Source organism: Anas acuta, chromosome Z (genome assembly GCF_963932015.1).
Source record: "Anas acuta chromosome Z, bAnaAcu1.1, whole genome shotgun sequence".
Taxonomy (NCBI): Eukaryota; Metazoa; Chordata; class Aves; order Anseriformes; family Anatidae; genus Anas; species Anas acuta.
In genome coordinates, this window is record NC_089017.1 from 70,681,389 (window position 1) to 70,707,142 (window position 25,754).

At 38.7% G+C, this 25,754-nt stretch overlaps 1 protein-coding gene across 5 annotated transcripts in view; it reads right to left on the minus strand.

Annotated features, from left to right (window-relative positions):
• SSBP2 (single stranded DNA binding protein 2) overlaps positions 1 to 25,754 on the minus strand; it is a 188,527-nt gene that overhangs the window by 65,032 nt on the left and 97,741 nt on the right. For 4 of the 5 annotated variants that reach the window (XM_068665874.1, XM_068665872.1, XM_068665875.1 and 1 more), the window contains one exon: positions 4,280 to 4,369. The exons of the other annotated variant lie outside the window; for it this stretch is intronic. In XM_068665874.1, coding sequence (XP_068521975.1) covers positions 4,280 to 4,369 — 90 coding nt within the window. The remainder of the gene's footprint in view (positions 1 to 4,279; positions 4,370 to 25,754) is intronic. 5 annotated transcript variants of the gene reach the window in all.

Here is a 25,754-nt window from a genome sequence, read left to right on the forward strand (position 1 = left end):
TAGTAGCTAACTGCTTTCTTCACACCTTAGCTCCCCGCAGGTGGTGGTGTAGAGAGCAACTCTGGCAAATTTATTATCTATTTCTGCGACTTGCACTGGAGTTTGATGAGAATTTCAGACACGTATGCAGTCATCTTATCCTTCTGGAACCTAAGACAGCTTTATGATTTCTATTGCCCAAGCAATTCATAATCTTTTAAAAGGATTTTCCCTTATGATATTCCTTTTTTATAGGTGGAGACACATGAAAAAAAATAAAAAAATAATAATTGAAATGACACATCTTAGGTTACCCAGTGAAAATGTGGGTACCCGAGAAATGAATCGCACACTTAGTTTAACATAACATCCAGTCCAGCACTCTCACTCCCAACCCTTAACCTTCTCTGAAGCTTCATATTTACGAAAGCAACTTATCAGAAGTGCTGACCCTCCAGACATCCCACTCACAGAATATAGCACTTGACCCTAAGTCCCATTATTTCAGCCTGATACAAAGTTGACTCTAAAATTTCTTTAGGTTCTCCTATTTGGGATTTAAGAATCTTGTACCGCAGCACTATTTTCCTTGTTCCTTCTGTAGTCCCACTTTTTCAGTCTTGCTGCTCATGAAGCAGGAAGAAATTCAGTTACAGTATAACCCCAGTTTATTTCCAGAGTATTAGCTACTCTAAGTGCTGAAGGAAGATGAGGCCCTGCAGACAAAAAAAATGCATACCCATGACATTAAAAGTTACATTTAAATGCATGCACACCAGTAGGTGAAATAGAAACACATCCTAAATCACATAAACCTGTTGACTTTGCAGATTTATTTTTGACATTTTAAACCACTGTATTAAAACAAAAGGAAGTACAGTTGATGGTAACAGCTGTACACAACTCTACCACCTTCCTTCCACTGTATCACCATAAGGTTTTCAGCACTGTAGTGCTCAGCTCTAATCCTAGCCTGAACAGAAATATAAAAATGCAAGCGTCGAGGTACAATGCAGATTCAGCTGCTGTCTTCAAAACGCCACCTCATATGACCAGGCATAAAATTACAGAGACTGCTGAGTAATGTCAGCAGTAGTAGCCTACATGCACTCAAAAACTTCACTTTACAAAGGGCAGGATAGTGATTTTAGCTGATTCTCCTTGAGAATCATACCGCTCCCACATCGATCTGCCAGCATGTGCCATGCCATTGTACTGGATTATTACAGGCACTGGCTGTCAACAGCTTTAGCCTAGCCCAAACCAAACCAAACATTTCCACAGAAGCAACGAAAGGCATCTTTGTCATCCCAGAATGGTCTTCAAGATAAATTTTAGGTTGCAAAAAAGTTGGATAGTTATAATGTTTCTGTAGTGCACAGTCTTAGTGAACTAAATACTGATGTTAAGTACCAATTTCCCACTGTTTCTATAATCTTCCAACTGTCGTAAGAAAACCAAAATTGTTCACTTTCATGGTCTAGAAGTGAGTTGCAGGTCTGAGTGCAAATTCAGTTCCTCCTTTACAGGAGACCATAGAAAAGAGAAGTTCATAGAAAAGAGGCTGCAGTTTGCCAGTATTCAAAGACAGATCTAACATTAACATGTTTTCTGTAATTTGGTTTATTCCTGTGATCTGCCAGGATCAGTGAAATTGCAGAAGAGCATACAGAAACTGATTTTCTGGTTAAAGACGTACTAGGATGCAAGCATCTATGAAGGAAGTAAGTTTGGATGAGCAGTTACTTTCTCTTGCTTGCTTGTCTTTTCACCTGCTTTTTGCAGCAACAGATGATGGTGCTCTTCAATTTTTTTCAAGCTTCACATACACGGCTATGTCTGCCAATATATTTTCTTGTCCTCATATAAGTTGACATTGGTAAGATTCAGCTCGGAAGGTATTACAACCAGATACTAGCTGCTTCTCGACAACACACCCTCCAACCCCACAACACCTTGTCACGGACTGTCTGTACATATCTGCTTTACACACACCTCAGCGTTTCCGCACACTCTTATGTAACTGACTTCATTTTGGCTTAGCTCCCTTTGTTGGGATTGCTCCCAACCACATCAGTGTATCTGCCATCGAACTTATACTTGTTTTTGTTACTAACATGCAATTTCATTATATACATTCATAAGCAGATGACTACAGTGAAAACTAATAATCTCTTGAAAAATGCTTGTTTTGTTAACTAAGCCATCCAATCAAGGAAAGTACCTCCCTAACATTCAAGGGACTTGTTTCCAAGTATTGCATATTACAGAGGCACATGATGGCACAGACCCAACAAGAGGTGCATGGTGAAGCCTGGAGGAGCCCAAACTGGACTCTGCATATCAGCTCTCAGAACCTGCCTTGCAGAAGGTTCTCCAGATGTCCTGCTGAGTTACTACAGCTCTGCTCAATGTCACAAACTATTACATTGAAAATGGATTTTCCTCAGTTTATTTTCAAACACAGGCCTTGGAAAAAGACAAGGCTGCCAGTGGGGCCTCAGATAGGTTGAAAAAGACCTATCTAAGTTGAAAAAGACCAAAATAGGTTGGAAAAGACCTTCAAATCATCAAGTCCCATCATTAACCTGACCTACCGAGTCCCATCACTAAAACATGTCCTTTAGTGCCATGTCCAACCAAATTCAGATACTGACAAAGTTTATTCATGTTAACCTTAACTTTCTATCACCTTGTCTTTCTTACATCTTTAAAGAATGGATAGAAGTCTTTTCATGAGTTTAAAGGTTGAAACAAACAAACAAAACCCCACACTTCTCCTGCAAAACCTTTAAAATTATTATTCTCTCCTCTCTTCTTCATATAATTGTCCTATCTGTGCCCCTTTCCCAAGTGTCCTAAAAGACAAAAAAAGAAAAAAAAAAGAAAACGAAAAAGAAAAAGCATTAAGATTTATTTATTTTGACTTTATGACTGGAGTGGGTAGCTGAAATAAGAAAAAGTGAAATATTTGCACAATAAGAAAATTAAAAAAATATATATGTTTAAAAAACTCTACCTAACCAGCTGCTCAAAACAGGAAAAGCAAATAAAACAATTAATCACTTCTGCCAACTCCTGAGGAGTATGTCACTGGCAACAGTAAGATATTTTATACTTCACATACACGTATCTTCTCATTCATGCACTAAAAATCACACCTCATTTTTTGCGTTGATCAAGGGAATAACATGCTCATGCCAGATTTAGGATCTCTTTAGGTAGGTATCTGTATCACATACAGCATTTTTTTCCCTGTCACTATGGAAAAGGAACACCGTACAAATAGTGTTGCCACTCATGAACAGGCCAAAAACACAAAGTAAAGACTGCTGATACCCTACTAATTTTGTATAGTTACCATTTGGTTAAAAGAATATAGGGCTGTGAAGTATATCTAGAGCTGTGAAGTAAAACATTTATCTCCTTTTTTTTTTTTTTTCTTCTTTTTTCCCCCCCTATATGAAATATGCTTTTGACTACATATCTCCAGGAAGACAAAAAGACACTTGTCTCTACCCGGATCTCAACACCTGCTTTTTATGGAACAGAAGATTCCTATCATGATTTTCTTGCCACACCACAATCCTGGAAATTTGAATAGTTTCCTCCTCATTGTGAGATCAAGTCAGTAAAGTGCAAAACTCTGTTCTTCAGTTAGTTAAGAGTGGGAGAGCTGCGTTTGTTGCTACTACTGCACAGCCACAGTCTGACAGAGAGAAGAGAAGCAACAGAGCTTTGGTGAGGTGGAGATGCAAGCTCACTCACAGGAGTGGTCCAGCCTCAGATTACAGTTTTTAGGTTGGCCTTCCAGCAAGCTGCCACTTTGTCCATCATCAAATTCCACACTGTTAGTGTCCCAAGTGCTAACTGGTTATTTCAATTCACTTATGACAAAACTTACTAGAGACAACGCACAGTCTAATCCTTGGCTTGACACCACTGAGCTAGACATGACCAATAACGTTCTTAAGTTCCACTGAAATTATAATACTTTATCATAAGAAATTGTCATAAAATTATATTCAAGCATTTTCAGTCTCTACTCATACATTACTACCATTTCTTATCCTGGAAATTCTGAAATCAGCTGTGCTGTACTATTTCAGAAATGGAACAATTGTCAGTCAAAGAAAGCCCTTCCTTTCCACCTATTCACTTTTGTTAAAAAATAACTCTCAAGTAATGCACCATATAGTGAGACGTATTTTATAAACAGGACCTTTTCTACAGACTTTTAAACAGTATTACTGAGGGTTTTCTACCCTAAAAATCCTGTAATCATAATTGTTCTGAATACCTGAAAAAAACCCGGTGGTACAGGACCTACTGGCATGCCATCTCCTGGGGGAATGTTTCCTAGCACTGGACTGGGAGCTGCTGCAGCACTCTGAAAAGAACAAAGGGAAAATAAACCTTTGTCATTGCATGGTAGGCATTAAACCAAAAAAATAAAAATAAAAAAAAAAAGGAAAGAAAGAAAAAAAGCCCCAAAATCTGCTGTAACCAAAATGCAGAAAGTATGTCTCTGGATATGCAATAATGCCATTGCTTCATCTGAAGGTAAAGTAAAATTGTTTAGTGCCTAGTCTTCTTTTATACAAGCATAATAATTTGTTAATATGGCAGGTCTATGTTGAGTGGAGGGATGCTAGAATTGCACAGATATATACATATATGTATTGATTAGATAGGCCTTGACTAGATTTTAAGAAATATTTAATCTGAATTTATCCACATATATATGAATGTAAATGTAACTTGCACACTTTTTCTTGTATCATGTGTCTTAACATCTTCATGCATGCACAAAGATATATATGTAGCATAAAGAAACTATTCTATGCAATTTATAAGCAATTTCCAAGCACTTTAAAGATAATTTCAGCAGCCTGTAATACTCTTTCAGAATTATATCAAGCTTCAAAACAGGATTCTGTTCAGTACAAGAAGGAAGGAATGTTCACAATTCTGCTGGAAATGTTCGTGATTTTACCAACCCCCAAAATAACCACCATGACAAATTAGAAGAATTCAGGTTACATTTTTGGAAGGGAAAAGAAAAAAATGTGTTTCTAAGAAGTGAAGCAGAGGATGAAATTAGTTACCTTTGCAAATCCTTCAGTTGGAATAAGCAAGTAAAGAATGTTGCCTCTGGCAATTTACAAGCAGGAGATCGTCACAAAAAAGGGAAGCCAAACTGTTATTGTTGTCATGTATTGGAACCTCAATTACTTTTAATTTCTAGCAGTCTTCCTTCCTGCAATACGTTTCTGTTATGGCGTAAGTCTGAATCACCTATAAAGGCTTACAATCTTTTGTGAAAGTACTCATGCGCGCACAGTGCAATGAGAGCCGCTCGCAGTTTACTAATGGCCTGCCGATATCTGCCCTACAGAACATGAATGACTTATGTTTATTAACTTATCTCTCTGCTGTACGCTCGCGCTTGATATCCAAAAGATGCAGATCTGGAAACTGACTGCATTTCCAGGTGTTTGGCACACTGTCTAGGAAATTAAAGAATAATGCTGGAAAGATCTGAAAACTGGCACAAAGGCGGGCTGACCTTTTTAAACCAAGCAGAAAGGAAATATTCAGTTAATTACCACAGATATTTCAGTGGCTTAAGCTGCACTTTGGAACTGATGCTTTAACAACTACCAATAACACATCTAGCATCTAAGCTGCATGTTCTTCTCAAACAAAAGTCTAGGACTCATCAGTAAAATGCAAAGACTTTGGAGATGACTGAAGCCTAGTTTGATGGACCAGAAAACCCTGTGATAGAGGGTCTTACATTGTCTGCAGGACTCGTGCTGAAATAATATATGACTGATGGAGAAAGTCGGCCAGGTGAGCTGGAGGTAGCAAAGACATTTGGAGCACACCTTTTTGTCAGAGGCTGCCATAAACCAACCAAACCAGCCGATAAAGCTTCAGCAAATGAAGAAGGCTATCCGCTAGCAATTGCCCTCCTTTGGGCACCATCTGATGTTTGTAGGACTGGAGCAAGGTGCTGCTTATGTGCACGGAAAATCACACTACTCCCTGCAGCACCTCCACTACTGCTCTTGGGTCTGTTGCACTCTCTGGCATCCCAGACAGAAGGAAAAGTATGCAGGTGGCCTGAATGCACAGAATCAACGCCCCAAAACAGAAGAGAAAGCTCTATTTGCATTGGTTTGCTTTGGTTTGTTCTGTTTCCTAATCAAAAATTGACTTGTTCGACCTACGCAGGAGGTAACAATGTCAAGTAAAATCTTGAATAGGTGCAGAAACAGTTTGATTGAAGTATGGCAGATCTTACTTCCACGTTTCTAGATGAAGAATGACAACAGTAGCATCACTGATGGAGAAAATCAATGATGTTAAAAGCCTGAGCATCTTAAAATGTCTGAAATAGCCTGCACTGCAGTCTTTCACTAAGAAGTAGTAGTAGCCCATTAAAAAGGCACAAATAATGATGAACCTTGTTATAATACCATCCCTCCTTGCATTCCTTAATAGTTAAAGAAGCAAAAAAATGAAATAATGATTTTCGAAAACCAGGGGGGGAGAAAACAATTAACATTGTAATCGTTAGGGTTTTTGTCAGCCATTAAACCTTCTAACAAGGCTTTTCCTAAAATATGCCTGAAGATAACATCTTTCAGGTTGTCTCAGTAGTTATTTTTTAATATAATTTGATTTCTATTTTTTTAATGTGACGTAGCCATGAGACCAGAGGAATCCAGACTCATTCCTCGGTGAAGCTGGGGGAGCAGCACACAGCTCTCCAGCCGTGGTACAACAGGCATGGAGCAACTCCTCGTCTGCTGAGCTACAGGTGTAGCAATGAAATGCACCTAAGTCTTCCTCACACATTTACAGATGTAAATGAAGATACTACGTCCTGAGATGCTGCTGATTCCCGAGCATAAGTCCCAAATTAACACTTTTTTTAGGAGGAGTGATTTTTGTACAACTTTTCTAGTGAAGAGAAGTAGAAAGGAGCCTGATGAAGCACAGGAATGAGTCTGGAGATCTTCTGCAGCCTCTGAAGGCCCATTCTGGAGAGCTGCTCACTGGGTGGCCAGAGGATCTGAACAGTGCTACCACGTCGTGATATAACAGAGGCTGGCAAAAGGCAATTATTTGTGATGATGGAGGGACGAGAAAAACAAGGTTGTGTGGAGGCAATAACAAAAGCGACCCAGAGTGATTTACTTAATTAATCTCAGTTCTAATGGTTCCTGGAGAAAAAGGTCTAAAGCAGAAGAGAGCCAGCTCTTTGTTTCATGCTAGTTGCTAATGATTAATTTAATTTACTTTACTAATATTGGCCATTTTTTGGTTGTGGACCATGATGTTTCAGGGAGGTATTCGAAGCATTGGTCTTAACTGGCCTGAACTGTCTGAGACTTGATTATCCTGTGTAGTTTACAGACACCTGTGTAAAACCATCTCTCCAATATATTTCTTAGTAGAAGGGAGGACAAAATGAGGCAATGTTTGAGTGGTCATAACACCAGGGCAGTTTTACTGACATTTACAGTACTGTTTATTATTTGTAAGAATTTTACAGTTATAAGCATCCCGTAGTAGTCCTGTTTTTGGTGTTAGAGAGATTACAATTTCTGTTTTTCATTACATAATACTGGGGTTTGTTTTTGTTTTCACGTTGTCTCTTTGGGATTTTTTTCCCTGATGCACAATTAAGTCCCAAAACCAGAAATGAAGCATGTTCACTGCTTTAGCTATATTACATTTTCTAGCTTACACTATGTGATGAACATTTTAGGACCTTATGCCAGGTAGATCAATAAACAAACCTGCAACAGCTGCACTGAGATATTCTTATTTATTCTATCCTAATGAATTATTCAGTTCTTCTTCCACAGTCCCACAGCAAACCATGGCTTCCTTTTGCATGCATTACAAGTTGCTCATCATTTATACTTCCATTAGTTTGACACTGTAAATATTTGCAGTTTGCTTTCTCCACGTTTCATAAAAAGATGAAATAGGAAAATTTAAATGGTCTAATATTTTTCTACGATAGTTCTCCTCCTTAAAAATAGAATAGTTTATTCTCTTTTGCATCCAGTATACTGAATTTATGGCATCTCTTTAGAATTATTAATTAAAATAATTAAAATACTTGAATGAAAATTATTGTGGACATTCACTGTGTTATTCCTACAACCCTGGAGAACGCAAGGCTAGATTATTACATTAAGAAAGTTAAAACTAGTGTCTGATAAGTAGCTTGTAATGGTTTAGGATTGTGTTTACCAACAAAGAAATCACAAAAATAAATAAATAAAATTAAAAGATGTCACTTATTACATATAAAAACTCAGAGAGCAATTTGTAATGCAGAGGTCATTTGCTGAGGCTCCCAGAAGGGGTTTGTGGCAGAAGCTCACAAAAGAATTCTGTTTTTGATCAAAGTATTTCACAAAGAAAAGACTTTATCCATTAAAATCCTAACCTGGCTCACTCACTAATATAAAGAAGAAGCCTGAAACAATTAACGAGGAAATTTTCACTTTTAAAGACGTTTCGTTCATCCATTTGCGCACACGGGCACAATGGTGCTGTCCCACCCTCCACCGCACCTCCTGTCACATAGCACACGTGAATGAAATGTTACTGAGGATGCTCTGCTGTCCCCCTGGGGTTGAGATTCCTCTGCACATTGCTGGCAACAACCACCTGCTGATACCTCCCTCCATGTGCAGTCTTACCCCTAATATTAGGGTAAAGGCAGGCGTTCTCTGGAGGGGCACTGCAGTGCCTACCTAGAGCATGGGTTTTTGCTGTACAGCTTCATGCACAGTGGTTGTGACACTCCACTGAATGTAGAAGTGAAGGCAGGAAGGGTTACACACATGAAAGTCAATTAGCATCATCACTATGAAAAGGTAAAATCTGGTAAAATACTGGCGAATCTCAGTATCTCTCACGACTCTAGAGTCTAAGCAGCATTTGCTGAAAATAGAGCATGGGAACTGCTACTTTTCAAATTCATTTGCTGAAACTCTAATCACTTTAATGATAAGCCTGAAAGCTTTCCTTTGATTATTTCAAAATTTCCTATCTGATTTTGAATGAGACTCAGAAAAGACTGCTGATGTACTATGAACTATTGCAAGTAATGCCAGACATATTAAAGCTTTATTTCCTCTCTCTGGATCCTGCTTCAGAGAGAAGTTAGGACATGGGAATTTTGGCAAGATCTTCAGAAATGGTAATACTTAAATCGGTTTGTCTGGAATTCAGAGTTTGCATCAAGAGTGATATTTTCATAAGAAATCTATTGCAGACAAATCCAGAGAACTAGCTGCATTATATATGCAGTATCGTTTTACATTTCATGTAAACCTTAACATGAGAAAGACATAATTTACTCCTCAAGATTAAGTACTCAAATGTAGATAGAAGTGACACTTAACCTGATGTTAAGGACCATTTTGGTACTGTTACAAATAAAATGATTATTGTTTTATTTTAAAACCACTCAGCTTTCTAACCTAAATGAATTGAGATAAATTATAAGGATATTAATCTGATTTTCTCATACCTGCATATATGCAACCAAAATACACAGTGACCAGACACAAACACACAAATATTCTGTCATGGAGATTATTGATACAACCAGTTCCATCAAAATAGCAGCAGAAGCATTCAGCATGTCAGGTTAGTTTTGTTCCACCCATGTGATATTAACACAGAGGTAATTTACACACACCAACAGTGAACACAAACTTCTTTTAAGACTGATGCTGCTACTTCGAAACGTGACCTGCCACCTATTTTACACGTTGCTGCTGTGACCACATGGACCAGTGTGAACCCCAGAGACACACCAGGACTCCCCAGCTGCTGCGGTGATGATCCTTGGCGAGGGAACCCCAGCGAGCACAGGGCAGCAGCTCTGCACCCCCAGCTTCACGGCTTGACCTCAAGCTGCACACAAACACCACCAGACTGTGCACAGGCTGACGAGAAGGACAACACAGGGACACAACAACGGCTGCTGGTACAAGGTTTCAGGCATACCATTGGCAGAGAAAGCAGAAGATGTTTCATTTTTGGTAGAAATCTCCTCGAAGCCCATGCTGAAAACCCCCAATGCTACTAGGCGTAAATAAGACTCTGCTAGTCAGTTGGTAGCTCTGAGATGAACATACAAGCAAGTGCATATGGAAGTCAAATGTCTTCCCAAATCAGTATGGCTTAAGTCATCACATCCAGCAATGCCAATTAAGAGAACTGTAAATAAACACAGGAACAGAAGACACTGGGGCCATCATATTTAGCTGTGACCAGCCCCTGATGCATCAAAAGAGTAATATGAGCAGCAAAATAATCCAAAAGCCAACTTTCTATTTTTGTCACTCTCTCATATCCTCCTTTTCCCAATGTTTTTTTTGCAAGCAGGGCATTCTGGCTGCTGTCTCAGGAAAGCATGGATATGAATAATACACCAAAAATCGAACTACTTATTACCTACTTAAAAGTTACTATCTTTATTATATTTTACCAAGTATTTTTGATGCAAATCTGTAGTCTTCTTTAGGAGAACACTTAGAAAATGTTTTGTTTTGTTTAGTTTTGTTTTACCTGGAGGACAAAGGATAAGTATTTAATACTACTTTTTCAAGTTCATGAATTTAGGGAATGGTAAGAATCACTTTTTTTTTTTTTTTTTCTGGAAAGACAGATGATTGATAGAAGCAACTTATTTGAAAGATGTGAATCACAGGATCAAAATAATTCTTGATGTAGTTTCACTGACACATTTTTGTCTAAAATGCTTAATTTCTGTTCTCTGATAGGAAGGTATTCCCATGACAGTAGTAGCTTAAAAAGTGTAACCGTAAGGGTCATAATGCCACTCCTCATAACTCCTCTCTTTTTTTTTTTTCTTTTTGGAATTGCAGCTCCTCACAGTTTGATTCAGACTCTGGAACTGCACTTCTATTCACTCAGTTATGATGATAAAGAACACATAATGTACTACAGCAATAATTCTATTAATTTCTATTAATAACCAAGTTAAATAATGGTTGTCAAAATTCTAAAAAATCACATATTATCTTTTTTTGGGGGAAAAAAAAGAAAGTATTGTGTTTGTCTCAGTTTACTTCAGCAGACCTACTCAGATGGGGGCACACCCATCTGTCTAAAAGATATTTTTTCTCTCCCCACAGGGTAACCCTACCTGCCCACGAAACCTCACTGTGAGCAAGGCTTCCCTATATCTTAAGCGGGATTATAGTATGTTTTACAATATACCTGTGTCAAATCTGGTGTTTCCACTCTCCTTAGTTAAGATACTGAAATTCTATTACAGAACTGAAAACTATTCATTTGGAAGTATACAAGTTAACAGAAAGGATTTTTACAGAAATATTTGCTACCAATGTAAAAAAAGGTTCCAAACTCTTGTCCAAAGACAACATGTCAATCCTGCCCCTTAGCTACATCTTCTTGGGTTATATGTAACACAATTTCCAGGCAAAAAAATCTCTAAATTACGGTTATGAAGAAAAGGTATTTTAAACTAATAAAATAACAATATTATTCACTGGAAGTTACTAAAATCAATCCTACATGTAGGTCTCAACAGAATGTTTATTTTTTTTAAATAATAATGTGTGTTTTAAATATTGGAATAGAATAAGGACTATCATGTTTTTGACTACCCTTTTTCAAAAGTTAACAGAACTAAAGTTAAAAGTTGGGTACTTGCCTCTTTATTTATGTAGATACAAATCAATGATAGTAACATTTCAATTACCATTTTCAGACAATTTTCTGCTCAAGTAAGGGCATGTATCTCAGCTTAATCCCAAGAGATGCCTACCCAGGCACAAAAACAAACACCAGACCACACTATTGAGGTGACACTGGATAAAAGGCAGCATGACTATTGCAGCCATCACAGGCCGCTGCATTACGGATGGGCTGAAGGCACGCAAGGAAGTGATGCTCTGCTGCTGCAGCTCGGAGCCGGGATGCAGTGGCCTTTCAGTGAAAGTGCTCCTTTCCAGAGGTGATGCTTGCAGCCCTTCTGTATGCTCCCTGCAGACCAAGCCTGCTCCCATCTGCTGGCTTAGCTGCGAATCTCTGGACATGCCACTGCTTTGCTTTGCACTGCATGGGCTCCACTGAATCCATCCGCTGTACACAATTGGAGCGTTACTGTCACGTTTGAAGTTGTTGAAATGTGAAACTGCATCATCGTCTTTTCTCAGTATTTTGTCAGTGAGTTTTGGGGTCATGATGATATGACTCCAGAGGAGAGAAATGTTGCTGCACATCTTCAGAATACACAATTCATCATGGCAAGCTCCCAATGCCATTATTACAAATAATTTTAGATGTTGACCAGTCAAATGGCATCCTCTCCAACATCAACAATGGGTACCGAAAGCTAACTTTCAGAAATACCAGGGTTAGTCCTTCTATTTGAGTAATACCCAAACTAACTATCCCTGTGCTTAAGCCATGACATACTACACAAAACTTGGCTTAGCACTGCTAAATTTTTAACTTCCTGCTTCAAGCTTGCTCCATTGTATTCTCTGTTGATGCTCTACAGAAAATTCACAGTTGGAGCAATTGTGCTAGTTAAGCTAGTGTGGCAGGCCTGTTTTACACCCTACCTTTCTCTAGTAATTAAGATGTTTGGCACAGTGTCTTTAAATCGCTTAATTAATGCAATTCTTAAATCCATTTAGTTTTACAATGATTTTAGGATTGCCGTACTTTTGTATTCCTGTCCTCATGCCACTGCCCCTCCCCACCAGTGCTTTCCCATTTTAAGAATATAATCGTTAATAATGACTAAAGTTTCTCTGCCTGTCTCTTTTCTGCAAGTAATGAAACACAAACGAACAAGCATGCTATGAGCTACTATGTGTTAAAGTACATTGAAAGACTGGCTTTTGAATAAGCAATGCAAAGTAGACAGGTCTGGGGTTATTCTTAGGTCACCTGCAAGTGATTCAGCAGTCCTGGAAGTAAGCGCCAACTTCAGCAGAAAAACAACAAATTCAATAATTCCCTGTCTATCCAAAACTGGACTTTTGCCTCTATACATAGCTAGGCGCAAAGGAAAGCATGAAGAGTGAAAACAAGCTGCTACTTCAGAAGAAGATGAACTGCAGAGTTTACATCATGAAGAAACTACTGTTTATGTCATTTCTTGAGCACTACTTTGCTCTAGAAATAGTATATTCAGGTGTTCTCGTCTGGGCCTTCATGCCATGAAACTACTCTTCAACAACCATTACTAAAGTACTACCCACAGACAGTCTTTTTCAACAGCTCACTGTCTTTTTCAAGACCATGTTGTAAATGTTATTACTTTGTTCTAAAATATGAAAGTGCACGAACTTTACAGATATTTTGACGGAAAAATTTCACAGACTGAACATACTAAAGAAGCCACTTGGGGTTTTTTTGAACACCAGCTCCACTGTTGATAGAGTTAGTGGTATGTAACACAGTACATACTTTTTCTTCAGTCTCTAGCCTGAATTTTGTGACTTTGTGAATCACTGGTATTTCTTCAATGCTTAAGAATAAATGCTCTAATTCCATGACAAGAACAGTAATTTTAAGACACTGTGAGTCTGGAATTAAAAAACAAACAAAAACCATGCAATATGATTTCTGTTTTACAGAGATTCTGCTGTTTTTCTTGGGTAAGACAGTTTTGTAAACTTCCTGAAGTTAATTTCAAAAGCAGAAATGTCCGCACAAGGCCAACATTTTCAGGACAATAAAAGGGATCTGAAAATTAAAGATATATGTTGGAATATCTCAATTTACATGTAACACTGATTAAGGATGTTACAAGTATTTCCCTGCCATGCAAGGCTAACTAGCCCAGCGAGGCTCCCTCTGCAACCAGCACAACAAGAAAGCTGCTCTGAGTCATCCTCTGGAGGAGTGGATCTTTTACCAGCAACTAATGAGGACGTGCAGGGAGAGCAGCCCTACTGAGACTGAAGTTCACCTTTCTGAAAATGCTCTATGTATTCAAGCATTTTTATGGAACTGAAGCACTGGCATGCAATGTATGGTGTGCAACATTTAAAAGAGTCCACTAGGTAAGATTTTTGAGACACCTGTCTGTAACTTGGGTTTTCAAGCACAGATAGAATGGTTAATTTTCAGTATGCAAGTCTGAAAAAAGCCTTGTGAATTTTAAGAAAAATATGAAAAAGTTACAACTTATTCAAAGATAGCCTATAAAATATCTGATATATATCATGTTATGTGAAAGTCTATCTTTGGATAAATGTAACTTTTTGAGCACTGAGTTTTAACACGCCTGAATGTTAAAGCAGAATTAAGTACTGTGCCTATGAACATTTAATATTTTTATGCTGAAAGTTGCTTGCTTAAATAATTATCTCAAATAACAGTTTAACAGTCACAGGAGTCCAACATGCTACCTACCCCATGGAGTACCAGAATTTGAGAAATAAGTATCAGACCTGTGCTCAAAGGACAACAGAGGGAGAGGGGGCTCACTCCTCAGTGGCTCTGCAAGGCTGTAGATGTTCTTCTGAATGAAAGCTTTAGTATCTGAAATATTTGGTCTGCAACTCAAACACTTTCCATCTGGAACAAGTCTGATGCATGTCTGAGACATTTTTATATTTAGGATATTAAAAACCAACCAACAAACAAACAAACAAGACTGGAAAAAAAAACCCTTCTGAAATTGAAACCCACTAAGTAGCATTTGGAACTCAAATTAGCAAAGAAAAATAACATCGTCAATCCATTTTTATCTACTGTCCTCCAAAAAGCCTCATCCTACTACACGCACAATGTAAAAATGGCTCAGCATCACAAGCAATTTGTATTCTCAGCAGGTTCATCCCCCCAGTGGTTTGCATCCTGGTCATTCTTCTACTGCCCTACCAAAAAAGCCAGGCAAAATTACACTGTTCTTAAACACAAATGAGTTGCTAAAAATAAACAGGACCAAAACCTCTCCTGTCTTTGGGAAATGAGTATGGTGCTAACGTGAGAAAACGAGCTGTCAGTGCCCAGCAAACCTGAGCCAGGAATAAGGGGCTGCAGCCCTGACTTCAGCTGCACGTGAGCACGCTGGGTGCCCTGGCCACACTGCTGAGCCTCTGAAGCCCAAGGGGTTCAACCAGGTTACTTCTCCTCGGGGAACCAATTATTTTACACCCTATGGTGACTGAAAATCCATAGCTGGGACAACAAGCACTAGAGTCTTTTAAGGTTACTAGCTACTAAAGCTCTGAAATGTACTTTAAAAAAAAATTAATTTTTATGCGGATTTTTAGATCATCATATAGATTACTCTTTATGTAGACTATTAGAATCACAGAATCATTCAGACTGCAATCATTTAGATTGGAAAAGACCCATAAAATCATCAAGTCCAACCATCACCTAACATTAGAAATCCACCACTAAACCTTGTCCCTAAGTGCCACCTCCACATCTCTCTTAAGGACCTCCAAGGGTGTTGTCTCCACCCTTTTTCATGGGGTGGAAGTGGTGTTTGGTTTGTTATTGCTTGGTTTATTAATATTTTTAAGTGACATCCACACGAGCATTGGTGTGGCCTTTTCTCCCCACCACCACAATGATCCAAAACAAAAGTGAGCGAGTTCCTCCTGAGCTCCCTAAGGAAGGGCGTGGATACAAACCTAGCTGTCACGGTCAGCTCTGCTTCAGGACAGCAGCTCAGCTAATCTGAATGACTAGTGATAAATGTGGTTACTGGTTGGAACAGTCTGTCTTTCACTCCGTATGAGATGCTGGCTTCGTCCTCTCACCCAACAGAGAGAAGCCTGAAGGAAGGATTGTACAGACAGGTCCAGTTCTCTGCTCCTTGAAGAAAGTGATCTAAAGCAGAGGAGAGCAGCTCGTTGCCCACATGCTGCCTTGACCTCCCATTTCATGACACCGTCAAAAGAGCCATGCAGTGTCCACAATGACAACAGCGACAGCGTCCATCACACACGGCCCACCTGTGGGCCTTCCTCCCCCGCTCAGAGGGCTCACTGCTGCAGGACCAGGCCTCTTCTGGGGCAGCCACGTACCTCACCCTAAAATGCAGGCACCCTGCCTGCCCCTCTCCTCAACAACAACAACAAAAACACCACATGAAACTGAAGCCTGCTCCCCATCCTAAACCACCCGAACGATGACATTCAGAGGCATTATTTTCCCTCCCATCCTCCTGACTACAGCATATCCTCCTATACCATTTTTCCTCATTCTGATATAGCAAACCTAACAATTTACCAGCCGGGTTGGTTAATTATAGAGAGCTGGCTGGTCCCAAAGTGCTGTGCTACAGGGACATAATACAAGCTGCAAATTGCTAAAGCAAACCAGCACTCTCGCTGTGCCCCCTACTATCAGGTAAATAGCCTGTATTATGCTGGGGAAGCTGGCAGTGGTGATACAGGCTTTTGATGGGAAATTATACAGCTCTCGCTATATAATGCTGATAAGATTCACATCAATAAAGTACTGGAGAGCTGACATTCTTCTTTGAATCTTAAACTGGGGAAGCTCAACAAAATAAGACCCACTTGTAGAAGACAGCAGCTGAGTGGCTAGATATCAGGTTTACATCCGAGCGGTATTTTGTTAACAGAACGAGGGAAATGCAACTTTTATTGGGATTTCCTCTGAGCCACAGCCAAGACACAGAACTTTAAAGCTCATTTATCCTATCACTTCTTTGCTCCCAGCCCTAAACCTTAAAATCCCTGGAGACAGCTCCAGGCTTCCTGCTGCCCAGGGAGATGGGCTCTTTGCTCACAAACCTCTGTGGGCAGGGGTCTCCCCTGGCACCACTCGGCTCCCACGGGGGGATATTCATGTCTGGTACCAAAGCTGATGAAACAGAGCCGTGTCAGGTAACAGGGGATAATAAAGTCCCACAGAAGAACTTAATTTAACTGTTTAATATATCCATATGTACGCAGCAAGAGGGGACGGAAGGTAAAAGACAAAGATTTCTGGGATTTCTTTTTGTCAGTTCTTTCACAAATTATTTTAGCAAAGATAAATCTGCCACCCTGCATGCCAGAACTCCTTCACTCCCCTTAGCCCATGAAAAATGAAAAACTACCATGCTTAGTTGTCCTCTTGAAGAGGTCTCCCCAGTGACACAAGGCACCAATGTATGATTCTTCCATGAAGTTAGTTCGGGAACTCACGCTGCGAGCAGTTGGGTCTGCAGTAAGACTCTAGTGACTTTTCAGAGTCTGTTTTCTCATGCTCTGTGATTACTCTTGTTATTCATATTTTGCTAACCAAAATTAAAGCAATAAAGGCTGTTTTCCTTAATTCCTAACTACACAATTCACTACTTTTTTTTTTAAAAAAAAAAAAAAGGACAACATAACATCGCCTTCACTATCAAAACTACCCATACTGAATAGAACAGGAGGAAAATGTAGCACAGCTTGTAAGTACAAATATTGTCTTATTACTAGCATTCTTATTTCCATTGTGCTATTGGCAGTTTCATATCAGCACTCAACTATGAATAAGGATGACATCATAAATATGAATGGGCAACAAAAACTGTCAGAACAGTTGAGCTGGACAAAGAAAAGAATCGATAATCAAGCAATTTTAAGATATGAGATAGTGAAGTTTCAAGTGTCAGGAATATGTAATTCCTACTCCGGTATATTGGTTCTGCCACCTAATTAAAATCTCACCATCACCAACCTCAAAATTCAAGAGGAAAAGTGCCAGGTTTGTATAGCAGAAAGACAACCAGAAGTTTCATTCTTTTCTCTTTGTGGCCCCAGCTTGGTGTTAGTCATGTACTGACCTGTGCTTGTGGCACACTGCACACTACTGCCTAATTAACTTAACATTGCAAAATTCACATTTAACACAACAGTTTCAAGTCAGTGAATGCCTAGCTATAGACAGACAACAAAACCACAAAACTTGAAATTTCCAGAGTGAAAAGAAGCTCAAATATAGTAGTAATTGGGTGAAGAGGTGACAAAAATCTGGGTTTAAATATATACAAGATGAGCCTTGGACAAAATGGTTCACTTCTTAGGCTGAGGTAGCATGGCCACAATTTTTATCAGCCACAGCAATGAACCTATACAGCCTTCCAATTATTTTTTAAAATCCTCCTTTTTGCACAGAACAGAACGCAATTTTAGCATGACAATGATATACATTCACTTGATAAGGCACCATAAAAAAAACAGTTTGCATTTTATTACTTGACTCAGTGTAACCATTTTTAAAAACCTCTCATCCTCAGCCATCCTCAACACTACCGCTGCCTGTTTCCTGCAATATTTGTCACACACTCCAAGCATACAGGTTATTTTCAGAAAAAGAAGGGCTTTATAATCTGAAATAGAAAGTGTTTTTGCCATGACATAGTGCCGAGACAAAATTACAAGCCACATGGGGTAGGCTGCTCCACATTTCCAGATTCACCTTGTGCCTCAGCACACCCTGAAGAGGATGTGTGCCGGCTAGGGGCCTGTCTGAAGCCCTGACCCCAAGGTCCTGCCCATCACTCGGGGCCTTGTCACCCGTGGCCACAGTGGATGGACTCAGATAGGGGCAGGAGGCAGTGGAGCTGCTGGAGCTGGGGTGCTGCAGCCGGAGGCTGGATGGAGGCTCGTGCGTGATGGCTGCCTACGGAGGCCAGCCCAGGGGAGTGGATGGTGGCGAAGCCTTCTCAGACGGTATTGGAGAGGAAGGAAAAGGCAAACGGACTGCTCAGTACAGTTCCGATTCACCCCAAGTCCTCCTAATTAAAGGGGGGAAAAAATTGTGATGAGGGGCATAAAGCTCCCTCTGAGTATTGTGCTAAAAGGCCACAGTAAAACTGCTTGTTTGTCTCAAAATTTTCCTGTAACCAACATCGCTTCAGACAGGAAAATGCTTTGCACAGGCAACCCTTCCCCCCTACTTTTACATTGTTGGTTTTGGCTGAGGCCACTGTTACAACAGGAAATAAAAATTATATTGCTCAGGAAGGAAGCTAATGAGTTTCCCCTCCCCCAAATGCCATTAGACACTTCCTGAATAAAGGAGAAGCACATTAATATAAAGAACGACGATATGCAAGTAACCAGGAGCACAGCCTGCTGTATGATTAAAACTACGTACAGCTTCTGGATGGAGAAGGAATACCGGGTCAGCTGCTCTAATGCAACACCATTACACGGCCTCATAATGTGCTCCTGAGTGCGTTGCCTGCTCTGCTCGCCAGTGACTCCACAGCAATGATGTTCACATCACTTCCTCTGGGAGAATATTCCTAGCTATGAACCAGCTCCTTGTAAGGAGTGTTTTCCATGCGATTGCTTACGAGTTACCCTATTCACTTGTTTTATTACTTTGACTTTAGGCCTGCTTAACAGAAATGCACATCTGAGCTTTTATTGTTTGGTTTATTTTGTACACGTCAGATGTTCTTTAAGCTGAGGGATTTCTCAGTTGGGGAAATACCAGAAGTCTGACAAATAAAATACCTGAAGTGCCAAATTTATGGAGGTCCAGTGATCATTCCTGTTGTGTCCTTAACATTCATTATTATTCAGCTTTAAAATATGCAACTAACTTTTTAATTGAGCAGAATGTAAATATTCATTTAGGTTAAAGAGATTATATTAACACTTAGCTCAAAATCATCAAGTATTCCATATAGTTAAACTGTGCAACATATTTTGGACCACAGTTACTTTAACTCATTCTTACTGCATTTGTATTCAAGTTTTTAAAATCAGATTAAACAATTTAAGGTGTGTGTCTGCAAAATTGTAAGCAAATTCCTTCCGAGATGAATAAAATGCAATAAAGTCTCCCATGTGTTTAAATTCTTACAGGATCAGTCCTTAAACCTCTGCAGTGGAATAGACTTTCCTTTACAGTTTGATCACAGACACACAAAATATGTCATCATGTAGCTATTCACAGTTTTTGTTTTTTTTTGACTGCTTCAGGACAACTATTTGTGAAGGTGACATGCTTCCAGGATAAGGACCCCATGCCATATTGCATGTCATGTCATGTAACATGATCTCTTGGGTAGGATCAATAGTACAACTACACCTTTTCCTTTCCTTGTTTTCCCCTTCACGATTTTCAAGACACCACTTGCAAAATCTACTTTTTCTGCTTTTGTTTATTCAGTTCTTATTTCTTTGTCTTTTCTCTTCAATAAATTGGATGTTTCCCTGCATTCTTCAAGTTCTTCTCAATTTTTTGATCCACTACAACCTTTTATGTCTTCTGATTTAGTTTAGTTTCTGAGATTTAATGATACAAAAAAAAATAATCAAATTTTTTAATTTAACTCTTACTGGAAAAAAGAATGGAGAAGAAAAGTGTCTCTAGTGGTACACTGTCTGGGACATACAAAGCAGCAGCACTCAAGAAGAAAAAAAGAAAATGAATAAAGAGACGTCAACTTTTTGATATAGCTTCTCCTAGTTATTTTATGACTTCTTCTGTATCTAAACACTGATTCAGAATTACTTTACATGTCATTTAGTTTGTTTTAATTTCAAACAGCACCTAAAATCTAGAAAACAAAATAATTAAGAGTCTAGCTTACATCGTTTTAATTTTCCACATCCTTTTCATGGTGTTACAATACATGCATTCTTTTATTGTACTTATGTTATAAAATAGGGCCATTTCATAATCACACTAAGACATTTTAGAGTGTGTCTCATGCTGGGATCTTAACATTTCACCAGTAGCTGAGACACTTGGCTTTTAGTCTTCCAAGGAAATTAAGACACGGCAATAAGCCAACATGACACAGTGCCTGTTGAGTCTAAAGATTTAATTACAGGATCTTATTTTTTAAAGAGAAATCACACAAGTCTCCACACCATGTTTAAAACAACAAAAATGTGTCATTTAATCTGTATTGATTAAATTCCTTTGCTACACATTCCAGAGAAATATTGTGTTAGTGATGTTAATGTAAAATACTCAAAGGACAAGATAAATAAAATCTTCATTTCCAATTTGCCTACCTGCCCAAAAAGTACAGCTGTTATTCTGAGCCAAAACTAGCAGCCTTTGGCTGCAACAATTCTACCATACCTCAATAGTGCCTTGAACGATGAAACAAGTTTACATTACTGGGGAGAATCCTTCCACTAAGTAGAAAGAGAAGATGGGCAGGGGCCAACACTACCAGTCAGTTTTGAGCAGATTTTGCTCTTGATGACCCTACCTAAACTAGAGCCTTTCAGACTAGATCACCTTCAGACAACTGCAGTGTGAATACAAAAGATCAATAAATCACTCCCAGCAAAATAAAAGCATGCACGTGTCTAGAACCTCTCATGTCTTTTACTCTCTCCACGAATTAAATGTAAGTGAACTGCTACATTTCAGCACCTGTTAATTCCACACACACACACACAAAACAGCATACCTCCTCAAGTAATTAATGCTAAATTAACCTTAAGAATATAAATGATTTTTTTTCCTAAACTGCTTAGTATTTGTGTTCACAGCACTCAAAATATTATATGCTCTAACTTTCTGCATGAATGTGTCTACTCAAGCACGTTTTTTCACATCTTCAGAAAGCTTGTCATTAATCACTTGCCATACATCTAACAGTTCAGAAGTTCTTACAAAGCAGTCTCTACATCTGTGGTTTATGATACCAGCATATTGTCTTTACATTAGTGTAAACCGTAAATACAGAGAATATTTTGGCACAATTTTTCTTTATCAGTCATACCTACACAAAACGATTATTTATCTAAGTTTCACACAAACGTCCCCATTGCTACCCCATTATCTAACTACCGATTTTTTCTTCACTCAAAAGTCAACAGATATCCCATTAAAACATGAAGGTACAGAAACGCTTAATTTCTGAGTGGTTTTGCTAATAATATGTTGTAAAGTCAGCAAAAAGGACTAGAGGTCATCCCAAGTTAAGAAAGGTAATTAGTTAGCAATGGCATTTTTAAACCACCATCTTCTCCAGAGGACACATCACCACCTTTCTGAGCCTGCTAACTCCAGCTCGTGCCAGAGGAGTGGTGGAGGAGCTCCAAAATGGTATGCATTTTTTTAGAGTTTAAACAGCTGCTGGCAAAGAAAAGGAAGCCAAGTGAAGCTGCACCAGAAAGCCCACGGCTGGCACCCCTGCAAAGGGCAGCAGGACTGCCATGACCAGGGATGGTGATCCATGGAAATACAGGTCTAACTGAAACTGAGAGAGAACTACATGAAATTGCCAGGCTGGTTTACTTGTTTACCCATTTATTTATTTGGGGCTTTTCTCACAGGATAATGAATTAAAAATCAGAACTGGGAAAGCTATGTGAACTTTCCCTACAGAGATAACGTGAGGAAGACTGAAGGATCTTGTGATGCCACCATCAGCAAATGGTGGCAGCAGACATCTGGAAATGGGTTAGATGGAGCTGATACTTTGCATAGTGAAGTACATAGCTCTTCCAAAATATTGTATACTTACTTCTCTGCTAGAGATCTCAAAGTCAGCTCGGACATAAGGTCCAGGCTCTAGATGCAGAGAAACTGTATTTTAAAGATGACAACCAAATATGATGAGAAACTTTTATTCTGTAAACTTTTTTTTTCTCCCTTTTAAGAAAGGGCTTCATAATAATGAAGTAATGAAGCAGTAATTATTCTCACACCGTTATACTATCACTCACTTCACATGCCTTGTCATGGTTTTTATTGAGAAAATTGTTCCGATATGCTGAAAAAAATCAGAACAACTTCAAAATCCTTTTGAATTCAGTAATATCTTTTCTTTTTTGGCCTATTTTACTGACAGTATCACTTAATATCCATATGAAGAGCAACTTTCTTTTCACCTACAGATCTCAAAAGTGCTGGGCATAGAAATCTGTTTATCTTTAAGGTATTCAACATCTTTGAAATTAAGATGCAAATATTCAAAGAATGCCTCCCACATCAAGCCTAAAGATAGTAATGTTTCATTCCCATTGTATGTTTTGAACTCCGGAGATGGCAGTTTTGGATTTCTGAATTTCTGAGTGCAATGTTGTACTTCAGAAGATAGAAAAGACTGCACAATGATTTCATCAAAGCTTAGAAAATATTTTTAACCCTTATTTAAAATGATTTTCAGGTTACCCTCATACATCTTGCTCCATCTCAAGGGCAGAACCCACATCGTCTGTAGCACTTTAACTGCTTTAAAAGCATAAACAGAGTATTTATGTACCACTAAATAACTGCTTCAGATTCATGTGATTCAGCAAAAACCTTCTGAACAAAACTTCTAAACCTAAGAGACCTAACAGTCCTAAAAAATTGAGTCAAATTGAGCTTAACTACTGCAGTCAAGACTTGCAAATAACACTACTGAAACAGAAAATCCTAACATTTAAATCTAATACAGTCTATTTTTACAGGGTTTCAAAGCTAAATACATTACAATGCTATCAGGCAGTGGCACATAGTAGTAATGACTATTATAGCTTTATAACAATGGCTATCCAAGGTTTAAAAAAAAAAAAGAACAAAAAAAAAAAAAAAAAAAAAAACAACAGTATCATCAAAGTGATTTTCAAGCCTTCCTTGACACATATTTTCAAAAAAAACAAACCAAGCTTCCCTGAGAAATCACCCTGCAGTTATGTGTTTCTAACAACTACAGCCTTACACACCTATTATGTATTCAAATAAATAACGGTTTCTTTGGCGTAGTAATAACAATGAGAAGTATCTTAATATAAATCAGGAGTCTGTGCTTGCAAAAAAGCCAGACCAAGCAGGATATGACTTCTCTAGGGACTAAGGAGGCCTTGTGTGTAAACTGTCAACTCCTTCCTCTTCCCCTAGCAGCAGGAAAGGAAGCATTCAGGGTGGGACATTACTTAAACGTCCTACAAAAAATGTTAAGGATCATAGATATGACAAAACACAATGTATACCACAGGCAGAAATAAATTTATTCACCAGAGAGAAAAATATAGCCTTTGTAATTATTTTATTGCTAACTGACAGAGCCGGACAGAGGTATAGTAAATGCATACACTGTACAAACATACGGATGGACTTTTTGTACTGTCTACTAACTAAGAAAAGGAAAAACAAAACCAAACAAACAAACAAAAACAAACAAACAAAAAACAGCCTTCAGACAAAGTTCTTCCTAAGAAACATAGCAACTTGAAAAGTCAAAACCTTGCCGGCATGAGCAAACAGAATGCATCTATGGACACCCATAGGACTAGCCAGCTAAATTTTACCTAACATGATTTAAATAAATCAATTTCATTAAAAATTAAGTTACAGTGGAAAAAGACCTTCCTAACTTTTTTTAATTTATGACTTACGAGTCACTTAGTTTCTGGGGTCCCAGGTTATGTGCAGATAAAACTGACAACAGAGAACAACCGATCCTCAGCCAGCCTAAGTTATTATATTTTCACCGGTCAGTCTATGAAACTAGAGTCTATGAGGTACTTTTAGAAAGGTTCAAGGAGTGATTCAGTGTTGTCTTAGAGAAACATTTTCTGTTCAGCAAGTTTGTATCTTGGTTTCACTTTTCTTCCACTTCTAACAAATGTTTATCTATGAGTGACCTTCACAGGCCTCTAAACAGCAGTCCTTGCCCGTGTGGTTTGACAAGTTCAGAGAGATTTTCTCTCACAGCAGGTTCCCAAGTTTCAAGGAGGCTTTAAAGATCGTATTTTTTTCAAAGACATTTACTTAACGTCTTTGTTCCTGGATAGGGTAAAATCACCAAGCAATGTATCTTTACACCACAAAATGTACCTTCAGCTGGACATCTGTGGCCAGTCCTTGCCTAAAGGTCCACCAACTCTTAAGGGTTCTCTAAGGATCAATGAGAACACGAAGGTCTCCATGAGTACTAAAAGACACTGCACATCCCACAGAGGTCTCTCCAGTTTTTTGACCAAGAAGGCGGAAGTTGAGAGGATTAAGGGATAAACTTCAAGGATCATGGAGAAAAGACTTTCTCATCTTCTTGCAGAATCTGTCAGCCAACATGCAATTCAACTCAGACTCACAGAAGAATAAACAAAAAAGTGTTACTCAGGCTACTGGAAGCAGACAGCTCTTAAGACATGCTTAATTTTTACTGGTTTCCATAAAAGTAAGGATGAAAAATGCATAAAAGCAGATAATTTGCAGGGCAAGGGAATTCAAAGCAGTTGTTGCTGCCTCAAAAAGAGGGCAGAAAAAACTATCAGAGACAAGAATATGGTCAGCGCATTGAGTACAATAATCCAGTGACCCTCTACAACACTCTTAAAACACGTGTTTTCTTGTTAATTCTAATCAAATCCCTTTCATAATGGCAGAGCTGACCACAGCAGGACTGCATCCAAACAGATCCTCAGCATTTCCAAGAATGGAGACCCCACAATCTCTCTGGGGAACCCGTCCCAGTGTTTGACAACAGTCTGAGTAAATTTTTTTTTCTCTAATGTTTAAATGGAACTTCCTATACTTCACTTTGTGCCCATGTATATTAACTCACCTCAACTAGGACAACACGGTATAAGTCTGTGCTCAGGATTCAAGTTAAAATAAATGTGCTTCAAAATGAAGTAAGTACTGTGCAATGACTCCTGCTGATATCAAAAGGTATATCAAGTCTACTCTGTGCCATCTCTTAAAAAAATAAGTCAGGCTGCTATACTCTACATGAATGGCTGTCTTCTTACAGAAAGTACTATAGTGTTTTCAATGCCACTGAAAGAAAC